Source organism: Panthera leo, chromosome C1, assembly GCF_018350215.1.
Source record: "Panthera leo isolate Ple1 chromosome C1, P.leo_Ple1_pat1.1, whole genome shotgun sequence".
Lineage (NCBI taxonomy): Eukaryota > Metazoa > Chordata > Mammalia > Carnivora > Felidae > Panthera > Panthera leo.
In genome coordinates this window covers 62,706,077-62,722,201 of record NC_056686.1, presented here as the reverse complement: position 1 = coordinate 62,722,201, position 16,125 = coordinate 62,706,077, and the positions used below count along the sequence as shown (strand labels likewise).

Here is a 16,125-nt window from a genome sequence, read left to right as displayed (position 1 = left end):
TAACCTCTGGGTTATTATATGGTCACTCAGAGGTTAAGAGGCTCAGGCATATTGATTCCTTGTAACTAAACCTATAAGAGTCTGATTATAAGCCAGAAGAACATCAATTTACAGGTCTCTATGAAGAAATTAACTGCCAAGTAGACTAGAATATTCATGTCAGTTTGTTAGCACATATTTTCCCCATGGGAAGAAAGCTTGGAAAAAAATATTAAGGACAGGAAGATGCTAAGGAAGTATAAAAGTAGAAGAAAATGAGTTGGATGCTTTTAATAAGGAAAATTGTTATGCCATTATTTGAGCCCAGTGTGCCTTCTCCACCATAGAAAGGTACTTGCCTGTCTAAGGGATCTGAATATTACTTTCAGTCAGTCAGGTCCCTCTGTCAATATGTCTCCAATAATGGCCAGTTGTGAACTCAGATGGAATAAGACAGAGCAGATTGGGAGGGTCTGAGACTGCTCACAACCAGCCAAGCATCTGTAGGTGCTGGAAGGAGGAACAGATAGGCAGTATATAGAATAAGTATAATAATCAGGACAAAGATTATAACAAGAGTAATCTCTAACAGTGATTGAAGCTTTATTATGTGTTAGAAATTGTGATAAGAGCTTTCTATCAATTACCTAACTTAATTCTAAGAACAACCATCTGAGGTAAATACCATTAGTATTCCTGTTTTATAGATGAGGAAACAAGTCTAGAAAAGTTAAAGTAATATACTACAAAGTGAAATTTTTAAAATTTATTTTTAGAGAGAGAGAGTACAAGTAGGAAGGGACAGAGAGAGAGAGAGGGAGAGAGAGAAAATCCCAAACAGACTCCACACTACCAGTGCAGAACCTGATGAGGGGCTCAGACTCATCAACTGTGACATCATGACCTGGGCTGTTGCCAGACACTTAACTGACTGAGCCACCCAGGCACCCTAGAAAGTGAAATTTTTGTAACATAGGATAGTCCAGATTGGGTTGAGGCATCTCATGGCTAACATGTCTGAAGTTGAACTCTTCATTTCTTAAAACATGTTCATCCTCCAAATCTGAAGCTTCTGAATACTTCTAGACCTCTCTGTCCCCCTCAGTTACAGACGTCAGCAAATCCTGTAAATTTTACTTCCCAAATATGCAGTTGATCTTTCCCATTTTCTCTGCCTCTGCTGTCATTGCTCTAGAGCAGTTATGGACTCCCTCTGCAGTAACTAGCTTCCTCCCCTACAAACCAATTTATTGTCCAAAGTGTGGGCTTTTTCCTTTTGGAGGTCAAATTCGCGTAACATAAAATCCATCATCTTAACAATTTTAAAAGTGTGTAATTAAGTGGCTTTTTGTACATTCACAATGTATCGCAACCATCAGTAATTCCAGTTCATTTTCAAAAAGGATCCTCATCCATTGATCAGTCACTTCCCATTCTCCTTCCTTCAGCCTCTGAAAACCACTGGTCTACCTTCTGTCTCTATGAATTTGCCCATTCCAGACATTTCATATAAATGGAGTTGTACGTTTGTGACCTTTTATGCCTGGCTTCTTTCTCTTGGCATAATGTTTTCAAGGTTCATCCATGTATTGGTGCTTCATTTTTTATGGCTGAGTAGTATTCCCTTGCATGGATATACCACATGTTGTTTATCCATTCATCTGTTGATGGACATTTAGGTTGTTTCCACTTTTGACTATGATGAATAATTGTGTTATGAATGTTTGTGTACCTATTTTTGTTTGAATACCTGTTTTCACCTTGCCAGAGTAATCTTTTAAAAATGAAAATCATGTGGTTTCCCACTTAAAAGCATCACAATTATATTATAATCCAAATTCCTTCCCTTGGTGCACAAAGATTTACATAATCTGCCTGTCCTTTCTCATTTAAGCATTTTTTTTCTTCCCTCAATATATTCCAGTCCCACTGATTTCCATTTAGTTCTGCCAACTCCCTAACCCTTTTTAGAGTATTCACACTTGCTATTTTTTGGCCTGAAATACTCTTTCCATTGCTTTTCCTGGCTAGTTCATTTTCATCACCATTTTGGAACTGTTGTGGAAAGAATTGATTCAGGAGAATAATCAATGGGTGATAAAAGCCTGAAGACGAATGACATATATTATCAAAATACCTCTCCAGAGATTAGTTATTAATTGCAAAGTGAGAAATGGTAGTCTATAAAGGAGAAATCTGGCTGACACTACCTTATTGGGTCATCAAAGTTAATATGACCAGTGACAGATAAACTGAGATTTGATTCCTGATGTTATGCATTACGATGTTATAATGTTACACATTATGTTATACATTATGTGTGTGTGTGTGTAATGAGAAAGACATCAAATATGTCAAAATGATAACAATTGGTGAATCTGGTTGAGGAGTATGCAACAGTTCTTTGTTTTATGCTTGCAACTCTTCTGTAAGTTTGAAATTATTCAACATAAACCATTAGAGGGGGAAAATGAGTGATTCTCATCTGCCTGAGGAAAGGTGTTCTTTTCTGCTTGAGTCACTGTCACTGAATAGAAATCAATCGACAGTGCCAAAGAGAAACTGTGGACCATATGAGACAGAACTGATAGCACAGTTGGTAGATGAACTTGCAGTAGTATTTATCAGTATAATCGAGACACAGAGTTGAGTTTCTTACAACTCTCCCAGAAGACTGTTACCTTATATGGATAATTTGATTCATTTTATAAACACTAATGGGGCTCCCATTATACATCAGGAACTTTGTTAGGCACTGGGGCTACAGTGATGGCTGACTTGACTCTCCTATTCTTAGATTACTGACAATCGGGGAAGAAGGACAGCTATAAAGGCAAATTTAATATGTGACAGCAAAAGCAAACAGAGAGGAGTTACAGAAGTTAGGAGATGCAATAGTTAAGACAATGGGGAGGAGGGAGTGGCATGGTAGAGGGAATGGCAGTGAGGCCCAGGAGTTTCCCACTGGGTGGAAGGGGAGGGATGGTAGAGAGTACAAGCAAAGAGAACAGCAAGGGTAGAGGCGGGAGATGTACAAAAGCACAGGCTATTTGGGGGCTCTTAAGCAATTTGGTGTTGCTGAAGTGTAATATAGCTTTCTGATTTTTAGTTTGTGGTAATAAAAAAGAAATTAGTTTTTAATTTACAGTTTAGTTCTGAATAGTTTTTTTGAATTTTTTTTTTAAATCTTTATTTTTGAGAGAGAGAGAGACAGAGTGTGACCAGGGGAGGAGCAGAGAGGGAGACACAGAATCCAAAGCAAGCTCCAGACCCCGAGCTGTCAGCACAGAGCCCGACGCGGGGCTTGAACCCGTGAACCGTGAGATCATGACCTGAGCCGAAGTTGGTCACTCAACCGACTGAGCCACCCAGGCACCCCAGTTCTGGATATTTTTAAGACATTAAAATAGTATAATATAATCAACACTAAAGAATGTGAAATGCAAGTTGATCCTTTCATGAACTTTTTCTTTTGTATGACATGACGTCTTATAACCTGGGATATCTCTTTTGACCATTATACCTATTTCAGTGTTTGTCAAATTTGAATAATATATGAATCTTTTTTTAAGGAAATAAATTCCCATAATTCCCAAGAGTCATATCTTCAAGATGCTTAATAGTTGGTGGATCTCAGTTTACAAAGTATTGCTATAAAGGGGACATTTTGTTTTCAATTAGCAAAATTGTTTGGGATTACCAAAATGAATACAAAACAAATAATTAAAATGCAATTATTAAACAGTAAAAATATTTGTAATCTTTGAGTCAAAGCTTAATATTCTTAATATGCAAGCTTTACACAAATTTGTAAGTAACATATTCAGACATCTGTAAGTACATAGACAAAAAGAACCTAAATAATTTCCAAAAGATGAAATAAAAATAACTAGCAAACATTTAAAATGTTCACTTTCAATAGTAACAAAAAAAAGGACTTCAAATGAGAGACCATTTCTTTTTTAAGTTTTTTATTTTGAGAGAGAGAGAGAGAGAGAGAGACCATGAGCACAGGAGAGGCAGAGAGAGAGGGAGAGGGAAAACCCAAGCAGGCTCCGTGCTGTCAGCGCAGAACCTGACATGAAGCTCCATCTCACCAACCATGAGATCATGACCTGAGCTGAAATCAAGAATTGGATGCTTAACCGACTTTGGATGCTTAACCGACTGAGCCACCCAGGTGCCCCAAGACCATTTTTTGACCTATAAAATTGGTAGATATTTTTAAAAATTATAACCTGTGTTGATAAGGATTTTTTTAATGAAAGAAGAAATTACCAAGTAATCTCATTGTCCAACAACATGGAAATAGTTAAGTAAAATATGCATTGATGAGATAGGACATTACTTGGACAATAAAATAATAGTTTTTATTTTTTTGAAAATTTTTAAATGTTAGAAATGCTTATGCTATCATGAAATATAAGAAGGATTGAACAAAAAGTATGATCTCAATCTTGTCAAAATATGCATAGAAGATTTTGATAATTATTCTGTTGTAATGGAAGATGTTAACAGTAGGAGAAGCTGGGTGAAGGGTATACAAGAACTGTCTATACTGTTTTTGGAACTTTTCTGTAAGTCTAAAATTATTTCAAAATAAAAAGTTGCAAAACATATATAGAAAAATGACTGACAGGCGGGCCTGGGTAGCTCAGTAGGTTAAGCATCCAACTCTTGGTTTTGACTCAGGTCATGATCTCATGATTTCATGGCTTCGTGGGTTTGAGCCTGGCACCGAGCTCTATGGTGGCAGTGTGGAGTCTGCTTGGGATTCTCTCTCTCCCTTTCTCTCTGCACTGCCCTCCCCCCACCCCCCACTTTGTGCTGTTTCAATCTCTCTCAAAGTAAATTAAAAAACTTAAAAAAAAAAAAGAAGTGACAGAAAAAATGACCACATTTTAGTAGTGATGTCTACATGGTAAAATTAGCTTTTCCTTTTCATTAAAAAATGCTTTTTTGGGGTGCCTGGGTGGCTCAGTTGGTTAAGCATCTGACTTCAGCTCAGGTCATGATCTTGCAGTCTGTGAGTTCAGGCCCCGCGTGGGGCCTGTGCTGACAGCTCGGAGCCTGTAGCCTGCTTCGGATTCTGTGTCTCCCTCTCTCTCTGCCCCTCCCTTGCTCATGCTCTTGTCTCTCTCACTCTCAAAAATGAATAAATGTTAAAAAAATTTTTTAAAAAATGCTTTTTTATAACAAATTTTTACAATAAGTTATGTGTTGTAAAATCATTACAATACTTGACCTAAAATTAGGAAACACAGAGCTAAACTGAAAAGAAAAATGCCATCTACCACCAATTTGGCAGATATGCATAAAACCATAAATGGGAGTGTTGAAAAAAGGTTGCATATAAGCAGAAGACAGGATAGAGATATCAACTGGTTAGGCATGCATCTTACAGGTAGATGTGAAGTGTGAGAGTAGATAATAAAAATAAGGACCAGGATTTAGGAGGCAGTGAGAATTTTATTTCAGTATAGTAAAGAAGAAAACAGTTTCCTGCAGAGAGTAGATACCTGTAGTATTTTACGTGTTAGAAGAGAATTAGGCTAATTCTCTAGGTTTTTAGGGAGTGTAAAGTGTAGTTGTGAGAATATTCCCAAAATGTTCGTTTTTAATAAGTTAAAATCATTTGCTTTAGATAACCATCTCCATACTTGTTTTTATCACAGACTTCTTTTAAGCAGCTCAACTGTGCAGTGATTCAGGCCACCTTCTGAAGATACAGCCTCTTTATGAGTGACGAAGGTAATCACCTACTCGAATTAAGTCCCTCTTGATCTGGACTTTTGTGTAAAATATTATTTGTTCAATATTAAATAAGGATGATAGAAAAATGAATATACACATTGGGAGCTGTACCTGAAAAACTGCAGCATGTTAGACATTATGGTTCTCAATCTTTTCCCATCTCAAGACTTCCCATCTCATCCTCTCCTTCTGCGTCTGGATCCTCCCTATAGCAGTGATTCTGGGGTAGATTTGGTGAGTGGGGGCTATGCAGTTAGTAAAAGCACATCCTCATGCATATTCAAGTCACTTCTGAAGCTGCTCCCTTTCCCCTGTGTCGTTCTACCTGAAGAGTTATTGCTATAAGCAGAATCTTTAACATTTATTTTAGAGGATTATTGTTTTCAGCCCCTTTCTCATATTGTGACATGCCCAGAGCTTGCTCCTTAGAGAAGTAAGCAAAATGCTGTCAGGTGTTCCTTGGAGAGGGACCATGGGGCTTCCCTTCAAATTTTAACCCTCATTCCTATATCTCTATCTCCAGAATTAGGTTTTAAGCCCCTGGTAGGCACAGACCAGGTCTCATCCACTTTTTTTGCCCTCTTCAGACCTAGCCTTTAACTTTGGAAAAGGTGGTTACTTAGTGAATGTTTATTGAAAATGAATGCTGTTTTCTTTAAGTGCAAATTTTACTCCTTCATGAAGGAAAATTTATTCCTAGCTATGAACAAAAAGTAAAATGCTGCATAAGTACAAACTAAAATGGAAGATATACAATGTGGAACTTGAAACAGCAGCTTTGATCTTTGGCTGCGTATTTTAAGAAGATTAAAAGGGTTATTAAACATAGGATCTGAAGATTTAACAAGATGCTTAAAAATGGCCCAATAATGTATCTAAATCTACATAAGGTTCCTGAAGGCTGTAAATGCATTGCATTGTGTGGCTGGTCACTAATAGGAACCCCTGCTTCTATGAGTGTGTTACAGGGGATTGTACATCCAGAAGTTATCCGCTGAGTGGGGATTACAGTTGTGCCTAAACTATGAACACTGGGGAATAGCCAGTTTAAAGGACATTTTCTTTCATGCAGTTATATAATGTTATTAACATACACATATCTGGGGAAAATTAGTCTTTTAGGCCTGTTTGCTCATCTGTCTGTAAAAGAGAATAACAGTAATTATTTCACAGACCAAGGTAAGGAGTGTATTGGCACAGTATCTGAGAAGTAGTATGTATATGCTGATGAAATGGTGGTTTTATGGTTGTTCACAAATTGTGATTCAGAATTGTGTTACAAATGCCTGAGTGTATTTGAGGTAGAATTATTCCGGCCACATTGTACTTCAACTACATTGTAGTTTATTTTGGCTCGTGTGAGCTAAGAGCAAAACATTGCTGCCATGTACAACAGTGGTTTAAGGGAAAATAATTTCTCAAAGGTAAACAATTGGCATGTTCCTGGAGTTGTGGACCCATGATGCACTTGTAAGTTGAGTATTACCTAGCCCTTTTCCCTGTTGCTCATTTAATATTTATCTCTCTTTTATAAATATTGGCTATCTGATAATCTAGAAAAGACATCACAACTTCCACCATCAGAAAGAAACCATTTCATTCACAGTAACATCCACCTTTTTTTTCACTTCTACTACTTGATGCTTCGATTGACTTCCATTTGATGTCAAGCAGCTTGCAGGCCTTAGACCGTAAATGAATAATTGCCTTTCTCTATGGCATTTATAAGTCAAACTCCTTAGGCTTGAGTCATCACTCAACTCATTTTGTAAGAACGTCTTTCTCTTTATTTTTTAATCCCACTTTTGGGAAAGTTTTAACAGATGTAAAGAATGAAAAAAACTATGATGATTAGAAATCTATGACAAAAGTCATAGGAAATAGCACAGATCTTGGCAAAAACGTGTCCATTCATAGGGCAGCACTTGTACACTTTGTGTTTTATTTTATTTTATTTATTTTGTTTAAAAATATTTCTTGAGTTTATTTATTTGTTTTGACAGAGAGTGAGAGAGAGCATAAGCAGGGGAGGGGCAGAGAGAAGAAGAGACAGAATCCCATGCAGATTCCATACCATTAGCACAGAGCCCAGTGCAGGGCTTGAACTCACAAGCCTTGAGGTCATGACCTAAGCTGAGATCAACAGTCAGATATTTAACTGACTGAGCCACCCGGGCGCCCCAAACACTTCTACACTTTTTAAAGTAGAGCTGAGAAGCTGCAACATCACCCACACCACCACCATCAGTACAGAATATTCAGTAAACAAAATTACCTGTGAAGCTGTGCTTGGTTTCATAGTAAGAGAAACACATCAAGAGCAGTGACCGAGAATTACTTATACAGAATTGACAGACAGAATAAATCCATTAAACAAATATCTCTATATGGGCACTGGGGTTTTCATTATATACATGTAATGTACAAATGAAATTTTGGCATGTAAAAAAGGCTGATTATGTGTCTAAAATTGAGATAAAAGTCGAGAGATAAAATTTAAAACTTTTGTGTTTGTCAGATTGATTGATGTGTATTAGTAACAATGTGACTATGTTCTTTTGAGTTTGTCAGGGGATAGGGCATTTCAGTTTGGTGGCCACCAGGACAGGACATCAGGACAGAGGCACGGAGAGTGATGGTTGTTACTCTTTGGAGTGGGTTCTTTAAGGCGGACCCAGACTCTGGGTAAGCCTGGTGCTAGTACCTGGTGCTAATGCCTCATGCTGTATTTCCAGAATGTGCCTTTAGCTCCTGTAACTGGGGGGCAGGGTCATGGAAAGGAACGACAGTATTTTTATGCATGTAGCTGTAGGAGGTACATGGCTTCAGGGACAACAAAGAGAAATGCCAATGCCAGAGATAACCAATGGGTAAATGGTCTAGCACCAAAAATTGCCTCAGAGAGGAGTAACAAATTTCACCTGATGTGAAACTGATGTGAATTTTATGTTTCCAGAGAGAGAAAGAGCATGAATGGGGGGAGGGTCAGAGAGAGAGGGAGACACAGAATCGGAAGCAGGCTCCAGGCTCCGAGCTGTCAACACAGAGCCCAACACGGGGCTCGAACTCATGAACCACAAGATCATGACCTGAGCTGAAGTCGGACACTTAACCGACTGAGCTATCCAGGCGCCCCTCAAATTGGACTTTCAAGCTGACAGTTTACTGAGACTTTCTACTTTAGCTTAAATGTGAGTGCCTCAATTCACTCCTTATTCATTTCTGCAATTGAAAGGAGGTCTTTATAGTAGGTCTTAAAGCACACTGAAGATTTATTTGCCTTAACATTTTAATTTTGCTAAATGCCAATAAATGCGATGCCTTATATTCACTCTTCTGTTAGGAAACTGCCTTAAAGAAAATGCTTTACTGTAAAATTTAAGAATTATATCATAATTCGTATTTCCAGAAGCCAAGATGCTATTTCTGCATTTACCTGTACATCTAAAAATGTATCTAGATCTACATCCGTATCCATATCTGTATCTATCTGTTGTCCAGTGGTCACACTCTCAAACTTACTTATAGAAAATAGAAAATGACATATTTAGACAGAGTTAATAAGATTAAAAATCATATAAAAATTAAGGATACATACATACTTAAGGAAAAAAGGACTGCAATAAATGCAAGTAAAGGCAATAACACTTTTTCTTCCACCCTAAGGCAAACAGTTGATCAAGACCTATCTGTTAATTCTTAGATTTTTTATTCTACTTCTTTGGTTGACCTCTCTTATATAGCACATATAACAACACTGAAATATTACAGAGATTCACAAGGTTCCTGTGCAAAGATGAATCACAAATTTGTAAAGTTGGCATGTTTTTGCATAGTTAATTACTTCTTTCTTTGGGTTCCCACTGTATATTGTATATACGTTGGCTGTCTTCTTTCTGTATTATAATTTTTTGTTTACTTCTCTGTCTCTTTCATGGAACAGAATTCCTTAAAGAAGGAAATTATTCTTTTTAAAAAAAAAAATAATCTCTACACCCAACGTGGGGCTCAAACTCATGACCCTGAGATCAAGACTCACATGCTATACTGACTGAGCCAGCCAGGTAACTCAGGAAATTATTCTCTGGATCCATAATGGATAGCACAGTGTCTGGCTTCTGAAAAGCACCCAGAAGGTGCCTGGGTGGCTCAGTCGGTTGAGTGTCTGACTTTGGCTCAGGTCATGACCTCATAGCTCGTGAGTTTGAGCCCCACATCTGGCTCTGTGCTGACAGCTCAGAGCCTGGAGCCTGCTTCAGATTCTGTGTCTCCCTCTTTCTCTGCCCGTCCCCTGCTTGTGCTCTGTCCCTCTCTCTCCAAAATAAATAATCATTAAAAAATTTTAAAAAGCACCCAGAAGATCTTTAATGAATGAGTAAAAGAATGAATAAAAATTTATAGTCTGTGAATAAGAAACATGGAGCAATTCTTTATATTCATCATTCTAACCCAGAAATTGATTCTGAAATAGTTAATCCTTTTTTCCCTCCTCACCTTGTCTTCCGAGTGACAGAGTTTCTATTTTAGTGTGATGCCCACATGGCCACCTCCTGTTGATAACTAGTAGGCACAACTCAGTTTCATGATGGACAGATGGACAAGCCTGCTGTTGTTCTTGGCCATGGTACCGTTACTATTTAAATGCATCAAACATACCTTTCTTCCCTCCCCGCCTCTTTTTTTTTTGCAAGACTATACATATTTGCTCCAAACACTGCTCTGCTATATTTGTAATATTAGAGGCCCATAAGCAGGCTCTGGAAGACAGATTAGCAGACATATTTTGAGAGATACATGTCAATCTAACACAAAAAAAGAAGACTCCATGGGAAAGAGGCCATAAAATATTGCTATTATTCAACTGAGGGGGGGTAAATTGTGCCTCTTTCTCTCCTAACATAATGGGATTGGTAGGAAGAAAAATAAAGTTGCACTATATTTCTGGAAAAAGAAATCCAGATTATGCTACCAATTTGAATTGTTCAACTAGACGACTGCAGTTATTCATTGAAATTTTATATGTAATTACATATATGAATATTAGTTGCTTCAAATTAGTTACATAAGCTACAGTTCATAGACTTATCCAAACATTGGCATGTTATTTAAATTTTTAAGCCATATACGACATCCAAAGGCATTTTAACATGGATTTTTTTTTTGTAAGAAAAAAGGAAATAGGGGAAGAAATTTACTTATTTTTTCTCATGGGGCAGGCATGTTTATGCCACTTCCTATGCTTTTCATGTCATCTTCAGAACTACACTGTGAAATGCATTTTATTATGATTATTTTATAAAAGAGAAACCTAGGACTCAACGATAGTAACTTGTTCATGGTCACAGAGCTAGGAATGACAAAACTAATTCCAAGGCAAGTCTTTCCAACTCAAATTTATTCTCTATTTACTGTGTTGGATCAGCCAGCATACAGCAAGTTTTCAAGGAATTTGAGTTTTAAAAATGTAAATAGTAGTGTTTAAAGGATCTTCCATATTGTGAATGATGTCTATGATGCCAGCTAAAGTAATTTCTTCTAAGTTAGGCAGGGTACTTGTCCCTTTTCCAGATAAGAAAGTGGGTTGATTTAAAAAATGATTCAATAATGTTCTGCAGGGAGGGGCACCTCGGTGGCTCAGTTGGTTGTGTGTCCGACTCTTGGTTTCTACTCAGGTCATGATCTCACAGTTTCATGGGTTCCAGCACCGCATTGGTCTCTGCTCTGGCAGCGTGGAGGCTGCTTGGGATTCACTCTCTCTCTCTCTCTCTCTCTCTCTCTCTCTCTCTCTCTGTCCCTCCCCCACTCACACTGTCTCTGTCTCTCTTAAAAATAAATAAATAAAAACTAAAACTAATAATAATAATAATAATAATAATAATAATAATAATAACGTGCTGCAGGGCAAGCGATCTCTGCATTTTTGGAATACCTAAGCCAGAAAGCAGAGTGTTCCAGTATTTCACAAACATTCCTTGGGAACTATTGTTCTGCTTTCTAGAAGTCATGATTTGTCTTGACTATCCTGTTTGCCTAAAGGACCCAGGCCTGGGCCAACATGATGGGGTCTGACTAGAACTCTTGGTTTCATTCTTGTTCTGACCGAAATCTTGGACCACCAGTGATCTCAACTGACAAAGAGGGTTGAGGTGAAAATCACTCCAGTTTTCCAGGGCTCTCCTAGCAAGCATCAGTTTGTGGCTAGGTTTTCCTGAGACCCACATGGATTGTTCCTGTGTATATCCAGACCCCAGGAGAACCCTGGAGCTGACTGCCCTTTTTTGTGGAGCAGGGGCAGTATAGGCCCTGAACTGCATCTACCTGTTTCAAGCATTCACTCCTTCCCCTCTGGCATGGTAGCAGGGCCCATGTTGAAGAGAAGAAATTCTGTGTGCTTGCTACTTTCCTCATCCTACCCTCAAATAAGAGCTGGGCTCACTTTCTCAGGGTGAAAGGATAAGCTATGGGGCCAACAGCTGTTACCTTGCAAACTAAGTAACATAGTTGCTAAAATGGATTAACTCTGTGAGGTAACAGAACTGTCATTTGCTGTCCTGGTTTTCTTGGGTAATGCAGACAGTGCCAGGGGCAATTTCTAACTGTGTTAGATGATGGTTTCTCCCAAAAAAGCAGCTTCAATTACAGTATACCTAAAAATGAGAGTTAATCAAGACAGACTTATCAATTGGCTGGGTAAAATTTGACAAGTCAGTTTCATTCCAACTGAGTTGCAAAGGTGATTGCAATATTAGGAAACTGCTTTAGGGAGAGGATCTGGAAAATTATAATTCTAAAATGTGAGCACAATTTCCATGATGAGGAAATGCCATTATTTATATTAAAATAGAAGTCTATTTCTCTCCATTATCTCTTATTTTTTCATATTCCTTCAAATATGTTTTTCTTGTAATTTAAATTTAGTGATTAAACTATATTTATAATAGTGCATGCCCATTAATGAGAGAAATGTCACCTTTAAAAAGTTGATTCAGTAGTATAAGTTATTTTGGGACTGGATTTGAGCCCAGTTCCTATTAATGAAAACTATTTTCCTTTTCTTTTTCTAGGACAGTGGAATTAAAATAATCTGTTTTGTCTATTTCCAGTCATGACACATTCTAGGCTTCGGTAAATAAACCCAACTGAAAAATAACAGACTAACCAACTCTGTCTATCACTTGACTCAAAACTGTCATTTTTGATTTCAACGTTATATTCATGAGCATTAATATGAAAACTCTCTGCCAAAGGTTTGCTTTCTGTGTTTTGATTGCTTTAGAATAGAAATTTAAATCCTGAATTTCAGAAATAAATGAGGAAAGGCAGTGGGGAGAATCCTGGAGGGGAGTCAGGAGGCTGGTTCTGGTCTTGATCTGCTACCATCTATGTGACTGGATGAGTCACTTTAAATTTCTTAGCATCAGTTTTGTTTGCTTTCACCAAGATGATTAGACTAGGTTAGGATGGCAAATGTTAGCTCAAACCCCTTCTCTGTTAGCTCTGATCAGTTGGTAATGGCTGCCTAGAGGGCTGCATTGGAGATAATGGTGGGCCTCTTCCAGACCTGACTGACAGGAGTATGGGGGGGGGGGGGGGTAGGTGGCAAGAAAACCACTGATCTGATTTACTATCCCTGAACTTAACAACTTCTTGGGTCATTATCTGCTTCAATTTTGACTTTCATGATTTATTCTTAACTTTTCACTTCAAAAAATGGTCTCCCCATACTTGAAGACATTTTGAAAATTTGAAAGCAAGGAGACATAGTCTTTGAGATCACCTAGCCAAAACTAGCTGATGTATATAAAGGTACTTTGTAAAAGGTAGAGCACCATTTTTGTTATTTGAGGATTACATAACTAATTAATGGTAAGTTTTCCCATGATTACTTTCCTCTCTAATTTTTCATGAATGCTTGTTGCATGACAGATGCAGCCTCTTTCAGTAAATTTCTTAGAACTTACTCATTCCATTGATAATTAATTAAGATCAATAGGTGTTAAATTGTATAGACAGTAACACTGTGTAGATATTCAGAGAGTTAGAGGGCTGAAGCCGTCAGAGTTGTCAGGTAATATTGAAGAAGTATTGAGCAGAAGTTAATAAAAGGGCATTGTTAGGTATGAGACAGAATTTTAATAAAGCATGTAATAAGATATAAGCACAATTTAGAACAATAAACAAGAAGTTTAAGCTATTGTGTTTCAATAAGAAGAATTTGGATTGCTAATAATATTAATATTGATAATATTAACATTTATTCACCCATTCATCCCACCAGTTGAGTACTTCCAATGTGCCAGACCCTGCACTAGACACTGGGGATACAACTCTTAGCAAAATGGGAAAATCCTTGATTTTATAGAGTTTACATCTTAGTGGGACAAGGCAGATAATAAACAAAGCATCAAGTGAGATACGTGTTACAGAGTAATAATTGCAAAGGAGAAATATAAACCAGAGGAGGGGAAAGGGAATTGTAGTAGTGGGTTGCAGTTTTGGACAGAGTGGCTGTGAAGTACTCAATGTGAGAGTGACAATTGAGTAATGACTTGAAACACTTCTCAGGCACTCTACTAAGTGAGTTACATATACAAAATCATTAATTTTCATAGCAACTCTGTGGGAAAAGGTACTACATTATCTTCATTTTATAGATGAGAACCTAAAACCCAGAGAACTAAAATTAAGTGTAGGAGTTGGGATTTAAACCTGGGAAGTCTAGTTTCAGAGCTTATGCTATTAGTCTATAAAGAATGGATAACAAAAGTCCTTGAAAAGGCTGTTTGAGGTCAAAGAATGATACCATTTTAGACCTAGAGAGAAATTTGCTGATTATCTAATCCAGTGGTTTTCACAGTGTATCAAAATCACCCAGAAAGCTGGTTAAAACCCGGGTTTCTTTACCCTGCTTCCAGAGTTTCTGATTCACTGGGTCTGAAATGACGCCCGAGAATTGTCGTTCTAACAAGTTTCCAGGTGATACTGATAGTCGGGCAACACTTTGGGAAGCATTGGTTAGTCCATTGGTTCTCAAACTTGTCTGCACCTAGGGAAATTTTAAGAGCTGATATTCCCTATTGAATGTGGGGTACTGACAGCCAGCATTTCATTGGTCTGGGCTGAGACTCTGTATTAGGATGATATGAGTGATTGCAATGTACATGGAGGATGAAATACCACGAGTCTAGTTTAACCTTCATTTTATAGATGAAGAAACAGAGGTCTCAAGAAATTAGTTATTCCCTTCTTGTTTGGGCTCTTAGCATTCTGCACATTGTTTTTTTCTTTTTTTTTAAATCTTTTTTAAAATTTTTTATTTAAATTCCAGTTAATTAACATACAGTATAATATTAGTTTCAGGTACACAATACAGTGATTCGACACTTCCATCACCGAGTGCTCATCACAAGTGCCTTCCTTAATCCCCATCACCTATTTCACCCATCCTCCTCCACCTACCTCCCCTCTGGTAACCATCAGAAAATAAGAGAAACTTATTTTCAGTTGTAATTTCTTTTTTTTTACCATTTAATTTAATTTATTTTTTAAATTTACATCCGAGTTAGTTAACATAGAATGCAACAGTGATTTCAGGAGTATATTTCTTAATGCCCATTACCCATTTAGCCCCCCCTCCCACACCCCTCCAATAACCCTCTGTTTGTTCTTCAAATTTGTCTCTTATGTTTTGTCCCCCTTCCTGTTTTTATATTATTTTTGCTTCTCTTCCCTTATGTTCATCTGTTCTGTATCTTAAAGTCCTAATATGAATGAAGTCATATGATATTTGTCTTTCTCTGACTAATTTCGCTTAGCATAATACCCTCTAATTCCATCCATGTAATTGCAAACTGGCAAGATTTCATTCTTTATGATTGCCAAGTAATACTCCATTGTATATATATACCACATCTTCTTTATCCATTCATCCATCGATGGAAATTTGAGCTCTTTCCATACTTTGGCTATTGTTGATAGTGCTGCTATAAACATGGGGGTGCATGTGTCCCTTTGAAACAGCACACCTGTACCCCATGGATAAATGCCTAGTAGGGCAATTGCTGGGTTGTAGGGTAGTTCTATTTTTAATTTTTTGAGGAACCTCCATACTGTTTTCCAGAGTGGCTGCACCAGTTTGCATTCCCACCAAGAGTCTGCATATTGTTTCTTACTCACCTACTTGCTTCTCAACTGTAAGTCAGGGGCTGTGTATCTATTTGCCACACAGTAAAGTTTTAATAAACATCTATTGTTGAATCACTAACATAGAAGGGAATAGGGAACCTCTGAAAGTTTTTGACCAGCAAAGTGATAGATATTGAAAGTATGTATGTATGTATGTATGATTGACTGACTGATTGATTGATTTTAAAGATTTTATTTTTAAGAAAT

The 16,125-nt window shown here is 37.5% G+C and overlaps 1 protein-coding gene across 10 annotated transcripts in view; it reads left to right on the top strand.

Annotated features, from left to right (window-relative positions):
* The window catches only part of SLC44A5 (solute carrier family 44 member 5), a 371,332-nt gene that overhangs the window by 44,653 nt on the left and 310,554 nt on the right, over positions 1 to 16,125 (top strand). For 8 of the 10 annotated variants that reach the window (XM_042952512.1, XM_042952509.1, XM_042952507.1 and 5 more), the window contains exon 2: positions 5,655 to 5,730. The exons of 1 other annotated variant lie outside the window; for it this stretch is intronic. In XM_042952512.1, coding sequence (XP_042808446.1) covers positions 5,718 to 5,730 — 13 coding nt within the window. In that variant the 5' untranslated portion in view covers positions 5,655 to 5,717. Of the gene's footprint in view, positions 1 to 5,654; positions 5,731 to 15,907; positions 15,927 to 16,125 lie in introns of those variants that run through there. One more of the 10 variants, XM_042952515.1, reaches the window with a different exon arrangement.